This window comes from Ochlerotatus camptorhynchus, unplaced genomic scaffold, assembly GCF_037179485.1.
Source record: "Ochlerotatus camptorhynchus isolate MF236.1 unplaced genomic scaffold, CSIRO-AGI_Acam_v1.1 ptg000801l, whole genome shotgun sequence".
Taxonomy (NCBI): Eukaryota; Metazoa; Arthropoda; class Insecta; order Diptera; family Culicidae; genus Ochlerotatus; species Ochlerotatus camptorhynchus.
The window spans coordinates 102024-119487 of record NW_027041265.1 but is presented as its reverse complement, the minus strand read 5'-3'; the positions used below and the strand labels follow the sequence as shown (position 1 = coordinate 119487).

Here is a 17464-nt window from a genome sequence, read left to right as displayed (position 1 = left end):
GCTTACCGTTCGCTTTGCAACATCTTCACTTCGAGCACATTCACTTTGCGTTCACTTTTCTTTATTTTACGTCCACCTCGGTTACCTTTATTAGGAAATTTGTGGCCATCTAGATGTGTTAGCTTCATTGAAAAAACCGTTGAGAATCCCTGGAGAATTTCGCTCATGCTCCTAGCAGTTAAGTCGGGCAACCTTATTAAACACGACCAGTGGTCTCTCGTTATCGAGAGTGGCGCATAAGCCACTGCGTTTGCAGCAGTTCTTACAGAGGACGTTCTACGATGGTTACATTGGCGCCCAACGCAAAATTGAATTACATTATTAATCTTGAACATTAAGTTTAAATTACACAACATTTCGAAATTTTTAAAATTTATTTTTAATTGGATGTACATTTTAACTCGGTTAAGTTAGAGCAATACTGGGTTTGATAATATTTTTTTTAATTTAATTTTTGTAGAATTAAGTTGAATTTATAATTGAATTTATTATTTTCTATTTTTTTTCTTCTTTGAAATCAACCACTTTTTAATTATAGCATCATATTTCTACCATAACAACATTATATTTCACATTTCTCTAGTATTAGCTTAATTTTTCTTCGTTTCTTCGGTCATTCTTGATTTTTTTTTCTTTTTGTTTATTTAGACTAGGGTTATTATATTGTTTTTTTTTTCTTTTTATTGAAATAATTTGAAGTTTGAACTGAAAATAAAAAATGGTTAGGTTTTAGATACTTCCGAATGCGGATCATTTGCAAGAGGAGGAACTAGATTTTGAATTTCGATTACGTAGCGTTGAAATAGAGCAAGACGCGAAAATTGAGGACAAGAAAAGAACATTGAGACATGCATACAAATATGAACGCCGTGAACCGAAACAATATGATTCTGGCTTTAATATTGTGAAAGAGGCTGAGGATGTAGATCAAGTAGTAAGAACATTAAGACATAGGTTGCGAGAACGGTTTGATTATGCTGTTGTCTCACGGCTTAGACATTATTTAATTAGATTGGCTTCAGCAGAAACCACTAATGATGAAGAAAAGGAGATGAAAGACGATTGCTGAAAACAGATAGAGGAGATTCTAAGGGCTTACAGACAAAGAGTAACATACGATCCAGAGCAGTCGAACGAAGAGACAGATTTAGACTTAGGAGAAGGAGCTAAAGCATTAAAAGAATCTTGGCGAAATCCGGATCCGAAAGCTATAGTTAAAGGAAAAAAAGGAGAGTCTAATAGTACAGGAACAAAACCAAAAGTAAAACAACAATCAGAGAAAAAGGGAGCTAAATCAGACAAACACTCAAAAACCCAGGGTATGGAGGAAAGTAGTGATACAGATTCAAAAACGAAAGATAAAATACTTACACCCAGAAAAAGCAGTCGTTGCAAAGACGATCACAAAAACAAACGCGGACGACATGTTTACGACAAGGAAGAAAAAAAGAATCACGATCGCAATAGACATTCAAACTACTCCACATCTGATTCTTCCGACTCTAGGGATGACTTTGCAGAAGACGAACAAAAAGTGAGGAAAAACAAGAAGTCCATAAAATCAAGAGGGAAATTTTCATCCACCTCGAGCAGCGTGAGCAGCTCAGAGCAAGAGGAACAAACAGGGCGGAACAGAAATAGGGATATTCGCAGGTCACAAACACCTATTAGACGGTATAGAGAAGATTATTATAGATCAGCACGCTCAAGAGTTGAAAATTGGGACATTAGTTTCAACGGAGACAGCAGATCAATGCAAGTGGAAGACTTTCTAAATACACGGACAGAAAATTGTTTGCATTGAACCAAAAAAAACTTTATTTGTATTTATACAAACAAATCCGGTTGAAATTTTATTGCATCTTATTTTTCGATAATACTTATTCAAATAAATTCAAAATAATATTCTTTTTGTTTTAATAAGCCACTCTTCAACTGCAACTTATTGTAAAAATAACAATATTCTTTTATTAAGCCAACAATAGTTAATTTAGCATTTATTTGTTGTGTCTGTTCCCCAGGCCATGAATGCAAAAATAACTACCAACCATTCCCTCGTTCGCGGACAAAAATGTACACAATAACACAAAACTGTTCTCGTTTGATTCAGCTCTTTTCCGCGTTCGACGTGATATTGTTTTTAATAGTGAATTTCGGGAAAAAAGTGCAAGATTTCCGAAAATCTTGAGACTTGAGGTAAGTAAGTATGCTGCAGTTGCTAAAGATAAACAGTTTTTTTTTCCTTGATTTTTTTTCGTCGATCTTGTTTTCAGTACTGAGTACCAATGCTCCCAACGCCAGGAAGGCCGCTCCCACTCCTGGACCCTACCTATCGACCCATCAACTCATGAACCGGAGAGATTTATGCATCAGAAAGGTTTTTTAAATTCAATTGTAATTCTGTTTATTACAAAAAGATAACAAAACATAAAAATAATCGCAAATTATTAAATATTGAATCAATAAACATATTTTTATTTCTACTGCGTATATTTTCAGGCTTAATAAAATAAATATGATTGAATCAACAAGAAATCTCTTTTAAAAACGAACATATTTTGTTGTTGACCAAGCTGCCAAATTTGACAGCTTACGTCAAAACCAAGAAAGCTCTTGTAAATTCGAAAAGATTTTCTTTTTGATTTAACAATCCATTTGTTTTTAGAAACAAAGATACTGGATTGTTGAAATAATAATGATTTCTTTTTGCAGCCAAAACAAAAGGAAATTCTTATTAATTTTACGTCAAATATTATTACGTTTAAAATATTTTTTTCTGCGTGTAGAATAAAAAAAATTGGCCAAACATGAAAAGGTAGGGAAAAATGAGTTATTGGACAGAATACACTATAAACTCAAAGGGGAGGCCAGTGACTGGTGGTTTACCAGAGAAAGCCACTGCACCACATGGAAGAGTTTTGAAACCGAAATATGGTTTAGGTTTGGTAACCCTAACCGTGACCGCGGCATAAGAAGTCAGTTACGGGAACTTAGGCAAAAGAGAGGTGAAACTTTCGTGGCATTTGTCACAGAAGTTGAAAAGCTTAACCTGTGCTTGAAACACCCTCACTCATCCCGACCAATTTTTGAAATAGTATGGGAGAACATGAGACCCCACTACAGGTCCAAATTAGCGACAACTCGAGTTCATAATTTGGAACATTTATTGGATCTCAATCATCGAATCGATGCCAATGATCCCAATTTATATCGGTCAAGTCAAAATGTTAGAAACGAAATGCATTACTTGGAGGCTCAAAGTAACTCTGACGATGAATATTCATCTCCGGATGAAGTAGCTATTAATGTACTTCAACGCAAGACTAAAACAGTACGGGACTCCCAAAAACCAAACCCCTCAACCAATACACAAACTTCTCAAGCATCAGATTTTTCAACAGTGAAATGCTGGAATTGTCAAAAGACAGGACACCACTGGAGATCCTGCAAGGAGCCAAAACTTATTTTTTGTTATGCTTGTGGAAACATTGGTCGAACCACAAGAACATGTGAGCGCAATCACCCCCAATCTTATCCTAACGCTAACAAACAAAATTCCACTAATTCTCAACAGCAACCGTTAAACTAGATGCGGGATGCACTGAAGGGAACCCGTCCATCTCGCAAATGTTAAAAGTGGTCCCTAAAACCAACAGCTCTGAGCAATTTAAAAAGTATCAAGAAACCTTGCATATAAAGGTCAACCCTAACGTTTGTCCAAGAATACGCGTTGCTATTTTGGACACAGATATAATCGCTTTATTAGACTCAGGCGCAAGTATTAGCGTGCTGAATTCGACAAAAATTCTCCAAAAACATGAGCTAAAATTATTTCAGGCAAACGTGTTAGTCAGCACAGCGGATGATACAGAACATGAATGCCTTGGGTACGCAAACGTACCTTACACATTTGCAGGCGTTACCAAGGTAATTCCGACCATTGTTGTCCCCCAACTTTCGAAATCATTAATATTAGGGATGGATTTCTGGAATGCCTTCGAGATAAAACCAATGATCAAAAGTGACGATCAGGTAACTGCTGTTGATCTTTTAGATATCAACGGACAACCCATGATCAATTTAATCTCCGCAGATCATAATCGACAATTGAACCCTACCGACTTAGAATCAGAAATCCGTCTAACGATATGTTCATTAGAACTAACAGAAAATGACTTAACAGTCCACGAGCGACAACAGCTCACAGAAACATTAAACTGTTTCCAATGGACTAGTGAAAACAAACTTGGTAGAATTACCCTAATAGAACATGAAATTGAGACGATAGAAGGCGCAAAAATGCGGGACTTGCCTATGTACAGATATTCGCCCAGTGTATGGGAGAGCATAGAAAAGGAACTTGAACGATACGAAAAGCTAGATGTGATCGAAGAGTGCACTAGTGAGTTTGCTAGCCCATTAGTACCGGTCAAAAAGTCGAATGGGAATATTCGAGTCTGCTTGGATTCGGGAAAAATTAATTCAATTACCAAAAAAGACGCTTACCCGATGCGCAACATGAATGAAATTTTTCATAGGCTACAAAAAGCAAAATATTTTAGCATCATTGATTTAAAGGATGCCTACTTTCAAATTCCATTAAAACAAAATTCAAGAAACTTTACAGCCTTCCGAACCCCAAAAGGACTTTTTCGATTTAAAGTTGTCCCATTTGGTCTGAGAAACACCCCGTTTACGATGGGTAGGCTAATGAATAAAGCCATGGGCTTCGATCTTGAACCCTTCGTATTCATCTACTTAGATGACATAGTGATAGCTTCAGAGTCCTTAGAAGAACATTTCCGTCTCTTGAAAGAAGTAGCAAAACGCTTAGAGAAAGCTGGTTTGACAATTTCTGTTCAAAAAAGCCGCTTTTGTAGAAGGCAAGTCAAATATCTGGGGTACCTATTAACTGAGAATGGCCTGGCAATCGACAGTACAAAGCTAGAACCAATACTTAATTACCCCCGCCCTAAGTCAATCAGGGATGTCCGACGACTTATGGGATTGATGGGATTCTACCAAAAATTTATCGAATGTTATAGCCACATAACAGCACCAATTACAGATCTTTTAAAAAAAGCAAAAAAACTCAAATGGACCGATGAAGCAGAACGTGCGCTAGCTGAATTAAAATCGGTACTAACTTCCTCACCTGTACTTGCAAACCCTCGTTACGATCTCCCATTCATAATAGAGACCGATGCATCCCAACTGGCTGTCGGAGCAGCTCTCCTACAAGTCCACCCCGAAGGGAAAAGGATAATTGCTTACTTTAGTAAAAAAAAACTCTCAAGCACGCAACGTAAATATGCAGCGACTGAGAAAGAGTGTCTTGCAGTTCTACTTGCTGTTGAAAATTTTCGACACTATATCGAGGGGACAACTTTCACAGTCATAACCGATGCCAAAAGCATCACTTGGCTGTTCACAATTACTGCGGCTAACGGAAATTCAAGACTACTTCGTTGGGCCTTAAAACTGCAATACTTTGACTTCTCAATACAGTATAGGAAGGGTAAGGACAATGTACTTGCTGATTGCTTATCAAGGATTGAAACTATTCAAATAGATGATAGTAAGTATGCCGATTTGCGTACGAAAATAAGTAGCAACCCTGATCAATTTAAAGAATTTAAACTGGTTGGTGGCAAAATTTTCAAATTTGTCCACAACACAGCAACAATTGAGGATAAAAGATTCCTTTGGAAATACTATCCTCCAGAACAAGAAAGGAGAGAGATTATAAAAGGTGTGCATGATCCAGCTCACTTAGGCTACGAAAAAACAATTGCCAAGCTAAAAGAAAAACATTATTGGCCTAGAATGGCCCTAGAAACAAGACAGTTTTGCAAAACTTGTTTGCCCTGTAAAACTTCCAAAAGTACAAACATAAATAGCACCCCACCTATGGGCACCCAGAAACAGCATTGTGACCAACCATGGCAGTTCCTAACGTTGGATTACCTGGGTCCGTTTCCACCGTCAGGTAAAACTCGAAGTACATGTCTCCTTGTGGTTACCGATGGATTCACAAAATTTGTTCTGGTTCAAGCTTTTACACAGGCAACAGCCTGTTCACTTGTTAAATTTCTTGAACAATCAATTTTTCTTTTATTTGGCGTACCAGAAATAATATTGACGGACAACGGTAGCCAATTCACATCAAAAATGTTTAAAGAACTCTTAACACACCATGGAATTACCCATTGGCTCACACCATCCTACCACCCACAAGTTAACAACTCGGAAAGAGTTAACAGGGTTATTACAGCCGCAATTAGGGCCACTATCAAATCAAGTCACAAAACGTGGGCAGACAACATACAGAGCATAGCAAATGCGATAAGAAACTCAACGCATGAGTCCACAAAACATACTCCGTATTTCTTAACATTCGGAAGAAATATGATCTCCGACGGACGAGAATATGCCTCACTTAAAGAAACTGGTGGGGATCAGCACACCATTTCAGCAAAAGAAAGAGAAATTTTGTACGCTCAAGTCCGCCAAAACTTGAAGGAAGCGTACCTAAAGCAAGCAAAATATTATAACTTAAGATCTAATTCAAAAGCACCGAAATACGAAGTAGGTGAGAAAGTTCTCAAGAAAAGTACGTTTCTGTCTGATAAGGGGAAAGATTTCTGTGCAAAATTAGCTCCCAAGTACACGGAAGCTGTAGTAACGAAAGTCCTTGGGGATAGCTATGCATTAGCTGATAATTCCGGGAAATCGCTAGGGATTTTCCATGCCACTTTTCTAAAAAAGTTCTAGTAAATGAAACACAAGGGAAAAAATGGATGCTGGTTCCACTAAAACAGCAAATTAAAGTTAGTTAACATACGGTTTTTGTAAATAAAACCTACGATATATAATGAAAACTCTGCTTCGACTAGATTAGTATACATCACTTTCACTTTTCATTCAATGTCGTATGATCATTGAGAGGGAACATATATCCATTCACAGAAGAACTGGTAGCACATTTCGGCATGTATTGTCATCGGTATAGAGTACATAGAACATATCGGTATAGAACATATCGACTCCTTAGCGAAAAAAATAGCTTTTCCATTGATCAGTTCACGAAGATTTGCCGCACTCTTCTCTCACCCGTAAGTTTTGACAGTTTTGGGTGGTTTGTTTTGACTCCCATTCGTTGCTATCTCTTTTACTCAGAAGCAAAATGATAGGGAGCAAAAAGTGAGGTTAGGGACCGTGCACTGATCTATAGCAGCATAGGTTGTTTTAGGTGAGACGATGATGCCAGCGTACACATAGTTTTACACATATCCAGTTGGTTTGGTTCACCTGAAATAAAAGTAGAATAATTAGTAACACAGTTTATATACAATTAATAGGTATACTCCCCAGGGTTAATCAACAAATGAAAAATCAATATCGAAGAAATTCAACGCGTTCCTTCCATCTTTCTCAGTGCAGTGTTTGGAAATCTGTCAACATGCCATTGAACTACCGTGTGTCAGGTTCGTAACTGGTCATGAATAGATATTCACAAATGAGTGAAGTGTCAGACACCTTTGCCGAATAAGAGTATTCAGTTTTGTAGCACCAAATGAATGAACGAAACGAAGAACGATGGTTGCACAAAAAGAAAAACGATCTCAACAGTTCACCGAATAACGCGTTCAATGATTGTATACAACTTTGAACTGCACATATCTTCTCTTCGTGTCTACCGCACAACATTGCCGTACAGATCCATACAAAGCAGTGGATGATACATAAGGAATCGCAAACGTCATCTTTCTACCGCACCAACTCTGGCAGTACCTTACGAGCGAATAAGGGAAGAAATAATCGAAGAAATGGAACGCAGATAAGTTAGTTAGTTTTGATGTATTAAGAACACGGATCACGGTCGGTTTAAAATGAATGAAACTAAATGTATATACAGTCAATAAAACTCTGATATTAAAGTTATATGAATAGATAACTTCCTGGTATCTCCGGGGAAATTGTTAACTGTCCTCCTTTTGGTACAATGTGTCTTCCAGCGGGACACCGTAACATCCGTAAAAGTGGTAAATTCATGAAATTGGAGTTAGAGTTGTGCAGTTTTTAGCGGAAGCACTTATTGGCGAGTTTAAAAAAAATTTGGGGTTTTGGTTCAAATATGAACCCTGGAGGGCTAATGCTGGCCCATTAAAAGATCCGGAACATGCGTAAAACTGTTCAATTCATTAGACTGTTTCTAGAGCTCAATTTTTTTTGCGAACACGCTTGTTGATGTGTTTTTCGAATTAATTTCATATTGTGGCCAGAATATTGATGATCCCAGACTGGTCCTCTGCACGGATAGAAATTTCCTTATACCTTTTGGCAAATTTCTATTGCTGATTATTCATAAAATGTATAAGTCAACTAATAAGCAGACGCCTTGCAAAAAGTTAATGAAGCTCATGTGTCAAATGAAATGTATAAGCGGTCACACATACCTTTTATGCACTCTTGTAGGACCTATTTGGTTTGCCTTATGGAATGTATAAGGCTGATCTTTTGGCAAAAATGTATAAGTTAAACACATGAATAAAATAATTGATTTTCGTTTCGTGTGGAAGATCCGGAACATCCGTAAAAGAGGTAAATAAATTAAACTGGTCCTAGAGCCCCATGTTTTTTTTTTTGCGCAAGCACTTGTTGATGTGTTATCTGACTGAATTTGGCATTGAGGCCAAATTATGCACACTGGAGGCCACAAACAAGTTGTCCAGATGATTCGGATTATCCATAAAATGGTCAATCACGCTTGCTACAATGTATGAAAAATCCGTGAATGGGTGTCTTCGGGAAAGTTTTCATATATTTTTTTGGACAACTTTGCAGTTAACAGTTATTTCACAGAATGCCATAATCTTGAGATATGATACATGCACAAGCTCTTACGTACGCTAGCGTACACACAGACACAGACACACAGATCTTGTGCATGTATCATACACACTTATTGTCCATCATTTGAAAGGACTTGGTTAGCTTAGCAACTATGTAGAAGACTGTATTTTTCAAGTAAGTCAGGATCTTATGATAAAGCACATATGCAATAGAGCCACGTAACAAGAGCATTTGCCACTAACCTTTTCTTCATGTAGAAGGCCTTGTCCACCGGGAAAAAAAAATTGTTGAGGACTGTATTTTCCATGAATGTCAGGTTCATGAGATATAAATAACACATAAAAAATCTCATATATACACTTACGCCACCTAGTGACTGAAATCTGAACTTATATGTCCACCATCCGAAAGATCTTAGGCACCTGTTTGCCAAACACAACAAGAGCAAATTTTCATTACGTCGAAAGTAGCAAAGGTAAACAAAGTCGAGCTATCAGTCCCCCTTATTCTGCGAGTCACGTAACTCTCTGTCACCGGTGAGGTGACAATTGTCACCTCGTGTGAGGTGACTCTCCATGTAAATCAAATGGAGAGTCACCTCACACGAGGTGACTATTGTCACCTCACCGGTGAGAGAGAGCCACGTGACTCGCAGAATAAGGGGGAGTGTCAATCGATGCTCCTGCTATTACACTATATACTGTCCGAATATAGGATCACATCCCATTTTTAAATTTATTTACCAGTAAAATTGCTTTTTGACGTAATCACCATCCGATCAAAATAGTTTTCGATGTCACTTAAGTCACCCGATTTCTATGGAGATGCCGTTTGACTTAAGTAACAGCGCTGAGAAACCCGTGAAAAGTGTACGTTCGTCGTTTCGCTTTCTCATTATTAAAGTGAATAAATCGAACTGTTTGTTGCTTAGATGATTTCGGTGGTCCTAAAATGATGAATGGGCTGCACGTAAGGATACGTAATTGATAATTCTCCCGAATATCCTGGTAAATACACTTTGACTTAAGTAACAATAGGGGCTACCAAACGACGTATAATAACTTTTGACTTAAAAACCAGTATTTTTTAACATGAAAGCTAGCGAATTGCATTTGTATGATTAGAACCCTGCTATATATGTTAAACATTGCTATCACTATGAGTTTATATGAGTTTAATTGAAAATAGGAATAACTTTTCGGTCATCAAAACAAAACTTTATTTTTCTCGGATTGGTGCGAATGTTACTTACGACATAATGAAAATTTGGTCTTGATAGTAACTTCCTATATCACCGGGATCACGGGTATTCCATTTTGGAACCAATTAAATCAAATCCCACATGATACGTGTATTAAATTTACGGGATTCACTCGTGTAATCAAAAAAAAAACTCTAGAACAACGTACTGTGGACACTAGACGAGGCGCCCACTTTTGTGGCGACGGTGCGGCATCATACAACATGTCAAAAGATCATGTGGATGTAATGTGGCGTAAGGCAAACCTCGACAAGATTTTTTACCATGCTAGCAGATGCCACTCCGCCGCCATATCAGAAACTAACTTGACTAACATCATGTTGACGTTCGGGGCTGTTCATAAACTACGTAGACAGTTTTTTTGGAATTCTTGACCCCCCTCCCCCTGCGGAGACAATTGTCCATACAATTTTTTATTTTATATGTTTGGACCGTGGATAATTGTCAACCCCCTCCCCCTATATTGTCTACGTAGTTTATGAACAGCCCCTTCGCTACATACAATGCTTCAGCATAATGTTTTGACATGCCACATCGCCGCCACAGTAGTGGGGCAGTGAGTGTCTGACATTAATCGAGGTTGCATGCATGTTTTGTGGAATGAGAGGAATGTTGTCATGATGTTTTGACATGCTAGAACATGCCACATCACCACAACAGTGGACGACGCCTTAATAAAGAAAATCCAGTCAAGAACATGAGAGGTACTAGGGATTATGTTTTGTTGGAAATCCTCTGAAAAAGTTTTCAGGAATATAGTATTTCAATGGATTTACAATAGCTAGGATATATACGCAAAATTAGAAACCAGGAAATACAAAATCTCCCCCAATAACCCGCGTAATTCGATGTGAAAAGTTAATGTTCACTTTATGCAACAGCTTTTGACCATTCATATTCAGTGTCATTACATGTTGCTGAATATGAACCATTCACCAGTGTTATACTGCGATACGCAGATGTATCATGAACAGAAACTAACGCACACAATGCATGCCGAATGGTACACACGAATATAAAGATTCTTTCGATGATACCGTCAGTAGTAAATTGTTTGTGTGAACGTATTTGATCATCGATGCAGCAAGATTTATTTTTCTCTGTTTCTTTATGTGCCATGATTCGTCGTCTCGCCGATACAAGGAAAACAGTTTAGTTTACTGACACATGGGGGTCCAACGGTTGCGGAAATACACGTGAATTATTCAGTGAACAGCGAAAACTTCAAAATTCTTTCTAAATTATGATTTGCTTTTGTCTCACTTTTAACGCTCTATCAAACGTTCTGCAGGGTTGAACTCAATGCTGTCAGTTAGTGTTGCGATGTTTTTTTGACATATCTGTCTCGTTCTAAAGATGAATAATACATAATGTTTATGCAATTTGTCAACACTGTGTTGATGTGGTAGAATGTTATGATTCATCAGTTTGTTTACCTGCAAGTGCTAGAAATTCAATGGGATTAGTCAATTTCAAGATTGATGTAGTTGATTTCATGCGATATTTGAAGCTAACGTATGATTTTACCTGTGGTCGAATATTTTCGATGTTGTAAAACATTCGTAAGGCTAGATTTCCGTTCAGAATACGTTCAGTTTTTTATTTTTATTTTTTTTTGTTCCGTCTATGCAATAGTTGGAAAAAGTCCAATGTAGTAGATGATTCGGTATCATTAACAAAAGGTGTTGATCTCAACTTTATTTTTTGAGAACGTAGCAGAGTATCGCATTTCAATTAAGTAACAATTGGACACAATTTGATATCATTTGCCATTACAATATTTTCCTTTACCTTGTCACTAAAGTTTAAAAGATCTTCGAGGGTTATGAAAATTTGATCAATCTCAAATTGATCAAATTTTCATAAAACTACGTGGTGTGATGTAACGTTCTCCGGCTTGTTGTAAAAATGTTGATGGATTATTTAAGTTTACTTCTACATTAGATTAAACAATGATTATAATTTTTCATAAATATTTACATTTTTATATATATGCCAAAATTCTAAAGCACACGGACAGAAAATTGTTTGCATTGAACCAAAAAAAATTTTAATTGTATTTAAGCAAACAATTCCAGTTGAAATTATATTGCTTTTTGTTGTTTCAATAATACTTATTCATATAAATTCAAAATAGGATTCTTTTTGTTTTAATCACCCACTTTTCAAATGCAACTAATGTAAAAATAACAATATTCTATTATTAAGCCAACAATAGTTTATTTTAATTTAGCATTTATTTGCTGTGTCCATTCTCTGGGCCATGAAAGCAAAAATAACTACCAACCATTCCCTCGTTTTCACCCGGACAAAAATTTAAACAATAAAAATACTTACGCGTTCCACGTAAGTATTGTTTTTAATTGTAAATTTCGGGAAATAAGTGCAAGATTTTCGAAAATCTTGAGACTTGAGTTAAGTAAGTATACTGCAATTCAAGCTGCAGTTGATAAATATAATCAATTTTTCTGTTTTTTTTTCCTTTATTTTTTTCCGTCGATCTTGTTTTCCGTACTGAGTACCAATGCTCCCGACGCCAGGAAGGCAGCTCCCACATCTGGACCCTAAATATCGACCCATCAACTCATGAACCGGGGGCAGAAATTCAATTACAATTTCTGCAATTTTGTTTCAAAATGAAAACGAAACATAAAAAAAATTGCCATATTATTTTTACATCAATAAACACATTTTTATTTCTACTGCGTGAATTGTCAGATTGAATCAACAAGAAATCTCTTTTAAAAACAAACATATTTTTGTTGTTGACCCAGCTGCCAAATTTGACAGCTTACGTCAAAACCATGAAAGCTCTTGTAAATTCTAAAAGATTTTCTTTTTGATTTAACAATCCATGGGTTTTTAGAAACAAAAATACTGGATTGTTGAAACAATAATGATTTCTTTTTGCAGCCAAAACAAAATGAATTTCTTATTGATTTTACGTCAAATATTATTACTTTTAAAATATTTTTTTCTGCGTGCAGTAATTAAATTTAATGAACTGTAGATCCAGCTGCCTGATTCTCTCGCTATAAAAAGCTTATTAAATTTAGGGTAAAAGCTCTTGCGTATATTGTGTACACAGAAATTCAAAACAACCCAAAATTAAGTTCTTTTCACTCATCTCCCATGTTCCGTACGATAAGCCAAATTTGGGTAAACCGGCTCAAAGTAGTTTGCATTTAAGCACGGCAAAAAAAAATACCCATCGCTAAGTTATTTTCAATTTTTTCTACCCAAAATTAAGTTCAATTAACTCAAATTTGGGTATATCGCATATTACTCAATTTTGGCTTCTCGTACGGAACTAGACGGTTGAGTCGAATCTTTCGTTCTATTTTTGACAACAATAGCGAGAGGAAATGAAACGGGCAGAGGTCAAATAACTCAAATTTGAGTTTAAAAAACTCAAGCGGTGGGTAGTTTTGTTTTTCTGTGAGATTATTAGTGTTAGGATTAAACGTAGATGGCCCACATATTTTAGAATTACGGTATACTGTGGTAATTCATGCAATTTAATTGAATAAGTAGTTGTAACAACAATCAATACGAAACTAACGATTTTAAATTGGCTCACCACTTTAGTAGCCTATTGGTCCCAAGCAAACGATTAACGTACCCTATTCTAGTTGAAATTCTATCACTACACTATGTTTGTTTTGATTCACTATGAAAGTTTGACAGATAACATCAGGGGTGTGTGGATTCATGCAGAACATGCAGGGGTGAGTGAAATAGCTTGGGACTGCTTGGGACCGTTGTTCTGGTACTGAGTGAGCCAAAAATAATAATGATTTTCTTCGGGACCCAGTGGTCTTAGAGTTACCTCTATGGTTGTAAAGTTCAAGGAAAAAAAAAAAAAACGATGACTATTAAATTTGAAGCTTGATAGCTTATGATTTTTTTTTTTTTTTATCTAGTTCGTTTATTTGGAAGGCTCAATCGCGTTAGCTTTACGGAGCCGATAATTCATTGTTCACTGTGTGTAACAAAATTCACTTAATTCTATGTCTAGTAGGAGTTGGGCCGATTACTCGCGGCTTACTCGAGGTTAGAAGGGTACATTTTCGAAGGATAGGATCAGGGGAGGAGCTTGGGGTAGGGTTTCGTTGTCTCATCAGAGCGTTGTCGCCAGTATGAACGGTAGTGCTGTTCTAGCTTCGTCCGGAGTTCAACCGGCAATGGTGGGTGACCAGTGGGCGACGATGAGACTCATCGAGACGGGGGGACAAGACAAACAAAAACTAATAAAGAGAGACAAAAGACAAAAGGAATTAAATTCTTATACTAGACATTTGAAGAAAAACATAAACGGACTGCATATAGCAGAGATCACGGGTTGCCAACACGTCTCTGATAGGAACATAGGGTTGTCTTCCTTGGGCCTCGAGGGTATTCAAAAGTCGCTCTCTGGCGGCGTCATTATCCGTACATTGCCAAACTGCGTGTTCGATGTCATCGTAACCGTTTCCACACCGACAGATGTTGCTGTCCACGAGGTTTATTCTATTGAGATGAGCATCTAGCGAGTAGTGGTTGGACATAAGTCTACTCATCACGCGAATGAAGTCACGACTTAAGCCCAAGCCTTTAAACCACGCTCTCGAAGAAACATTAGGAATAATTGAATGTAACCACCGTCCAAGATTTCCAGTGTCCCAATCGGTTTGCCAACTCGAAAAGGTACTCTGACGCACTAAATGGTAAAATTCATCGTGTGAAATTTGCCTGTCATACAATTCGCCTTCCTGCGCGCCCACCTTTGCGAGAGAGTCCGCCTTCTCATTGCCTGGGATTGAGCAATGTGAGGGGACCCATACAAAGGTAATCATATATGATCTTTCGACCAGCACACACATCTGCTCCCTTACCTTTGAAAGGAAATAAGATGAGTGCCTACCTTGTTTCATCGACCGAATAGCCTCAATCGAACTGAGACTATCCGTGAAGATGAAGTAATGGTCTGCGGGCATGTTGGAAATCATCCCCAATGCGAAGTTGATTGCTGCCAGCTCAGCAACAAAAACGGAACAAGGTTCCTGAAGTTTGCGGAAGGCGCTAGAGTTTTCATTGAAGACACCGAAGCCAGTGGATCCATTGAGACGGGACCCATCTGTAGAATATCTTTTTATGCAATTGACTTGTTGATACTTTTCAGTAAAAATACGCGGAATAATAATAGGTCGAAGTTGATCGGGAATCCCATGAGTTGCTTGTTTCATGGTCAGATCATATTCAATTGAGGAACTGCGATTGGTGAAGTGAACACGGTCTGGAGTATAACAAGGAAGACACATATCTGATGATATGTAGTGGTGGTAGATTCTCATAAATCGAGATTGTGTGTTCAGCCCAAGAATTTCTTCAAAATTAGCAATTATAAGTGTGTTCGTCACTCCGCATTTGATTAGTATTCTGAGAGAGAGCTCCCAGAAACGGTTCTGGAGGGGTGTTACTCCTGCCAGAACCTCGAGACTCATGTTATGCGTTGAGTGCATAGAGCCTAGAGCAATACGCAGACAACGATATTGAATTCGTTCCAATTTTATTAGGTGACTTTTTCTTGCCGAGAGAAAGCAGAAAGAGAATTGAGAAGAGAGAACAGAGAGAATTGTTGTTTTATAAAGCGTTATGAGGTCTCCCGGATGAGCACCCCACCATGTGCCGCAAATTGAACGGAGAAAGTTGATCCTCTGCTGACATTTTTGCTTCAAATACGTAATATGGGCATTCCAAGTGCACTTTGAATCAAACCAGACCCCAAGGTACTTGAAAGACAATGATTGGGTAATGTTTCTGCCCAAAAGATTAAGCTGCATTTGGGCTGGGTACCGCTTTCGAGTAAACACTACCAGTTCAGTTTCTGCGGCGAGAATTCGATCCCTAGATTCATAGCCCAAGAAGACAAGTTATCTAAGGAATTTTGCAATGGTCCTTGCAAGTCCGCGGCATGTGGACCTCTTACGGAAACCACACCGTCATCTGCAAGTTGTCTTAGCGTGCATTGTTCTGCCAAACAGTTGTCGATATCTTTGACGTAAAAGTTATAAAGAAGAGGGCTGAGACATGTGCCTTGGGGCAGGCCCATGTAGCTAATTCTGGAAGTTGTCAGTTGTCCAAGGGAAAAGTTCATTTGCTTTTCTGACAACAAATTGTACAAGAAATTATTTAAAATTCCAGAAAGTCCACATCTGTGCAGATTGTCTGACAGAATTTCAATGGAAACTGAATCAAAAGCCCCCTTAATGTCCAAGAATACTGAAGCCAATTGCTCCTTGTGTGCAAAGGCCAGTTGAATATCTGTGGAAAGCAGCGCTAGACAATCGTTTGTTCCTTTGCTCTTGCGGAACCCAAACTGTGTATTTGATAGCAAATTATTTGTTTCGACCCACTGATCGAGTCTCCGAAGGATCATTTTCTCCAACAATTTCCTAATGCACGAAAGCATGGCAATCGGACGGTATGAGTTATGGTCAGACGCTGGTTTGCCAGGTTTTCGAATGGCTATTACTTTGACCTGTCTCCATTCAGGCGGTATAATGTTGTTTTCTAGTAAGGAATTGAATAAGTCTAGCAAGCGTCTTTTAGCGATATCTGGGAGATTTTTCAGAAGATTGAATTTAATCATATCGCTTCCCGGTGAGGAGTTGTTCGATGAAAGAAGAGCCATAGAGAAATCCAGCATTGAGAATGGTCTATCCAGAGAGCCGCCGCTAGGAGACGCTTCTCGAAGAATATTTTGTGCTGGAACTGAGTCCGGACAGACCTTTTTAGCGAAATCGAATATCCATCGGTTGGAGTATTCTTCACTCTCATTGAAAGATGAGCGGTTACGCATGTTGCGAGCCACCCTCCACAAGGTGTTCATTGAGGTTTCTCGTGAGAGTCCCTCGACGAAATTGCGCCAATAACCGCGTTTTTTTGCTTTGATTAATTGTTTCAGCTTTGTCTCAAGCTTTGAATATTCCTCGAAGTATGTGGAGGTTTTGTGTCTACGAAAAGCTTTGAAAGCATCAGATTTTTCTACATACAATTTTGTGCATTCTTCGTCCCAACCAGGTGTGGCTGGTCTCCTTTTAAAGGGTGCACTTGGAACTTTTCTTTTTTGTGCTTCCAGTGAGCTTTTGTAAATCAAATCGGCTAGGAATCGATATTCTTCCAATGGTGGAAGCGCATCTATTGATTCGACACCGATTGTCACCGCCGTTGCATATTTCTGCCAATCTATGTTCCTTGTAAGATCAAATGGAACTCGAGATGGTTCTGCAGAGTGAGGGGCACACTTAATTGAAATGATGATTGGCAAATGATCGCTACCATGGGGATCATTGATAACCTTCCACT

General features: G+C 38.0%; 1 protein-coding gene across 1 annotated transcript in view; it reads left to right on the top strand.

The window, feature by feature from the left end:
• Window positions 1-4299: 4299 nt before the first annotated feature.
• LOC135715087 (dynein light chain Tctex-type protein 2B-like) overlaps window positions 4300-17464 on the top strand; it is a 28298-nt gene continuing 15133 nt past the window's right edge. Inside the window, exon 1 of the mRNA XM_065238499.1 lies at window positions 4300-4402. Within this exon, the coding sequence (XP_065094571.1) occupies window positions 4300-4402 (103 nt within the window). The remainder of the gene's footprint in view (window positions 4403-17464) is intronic.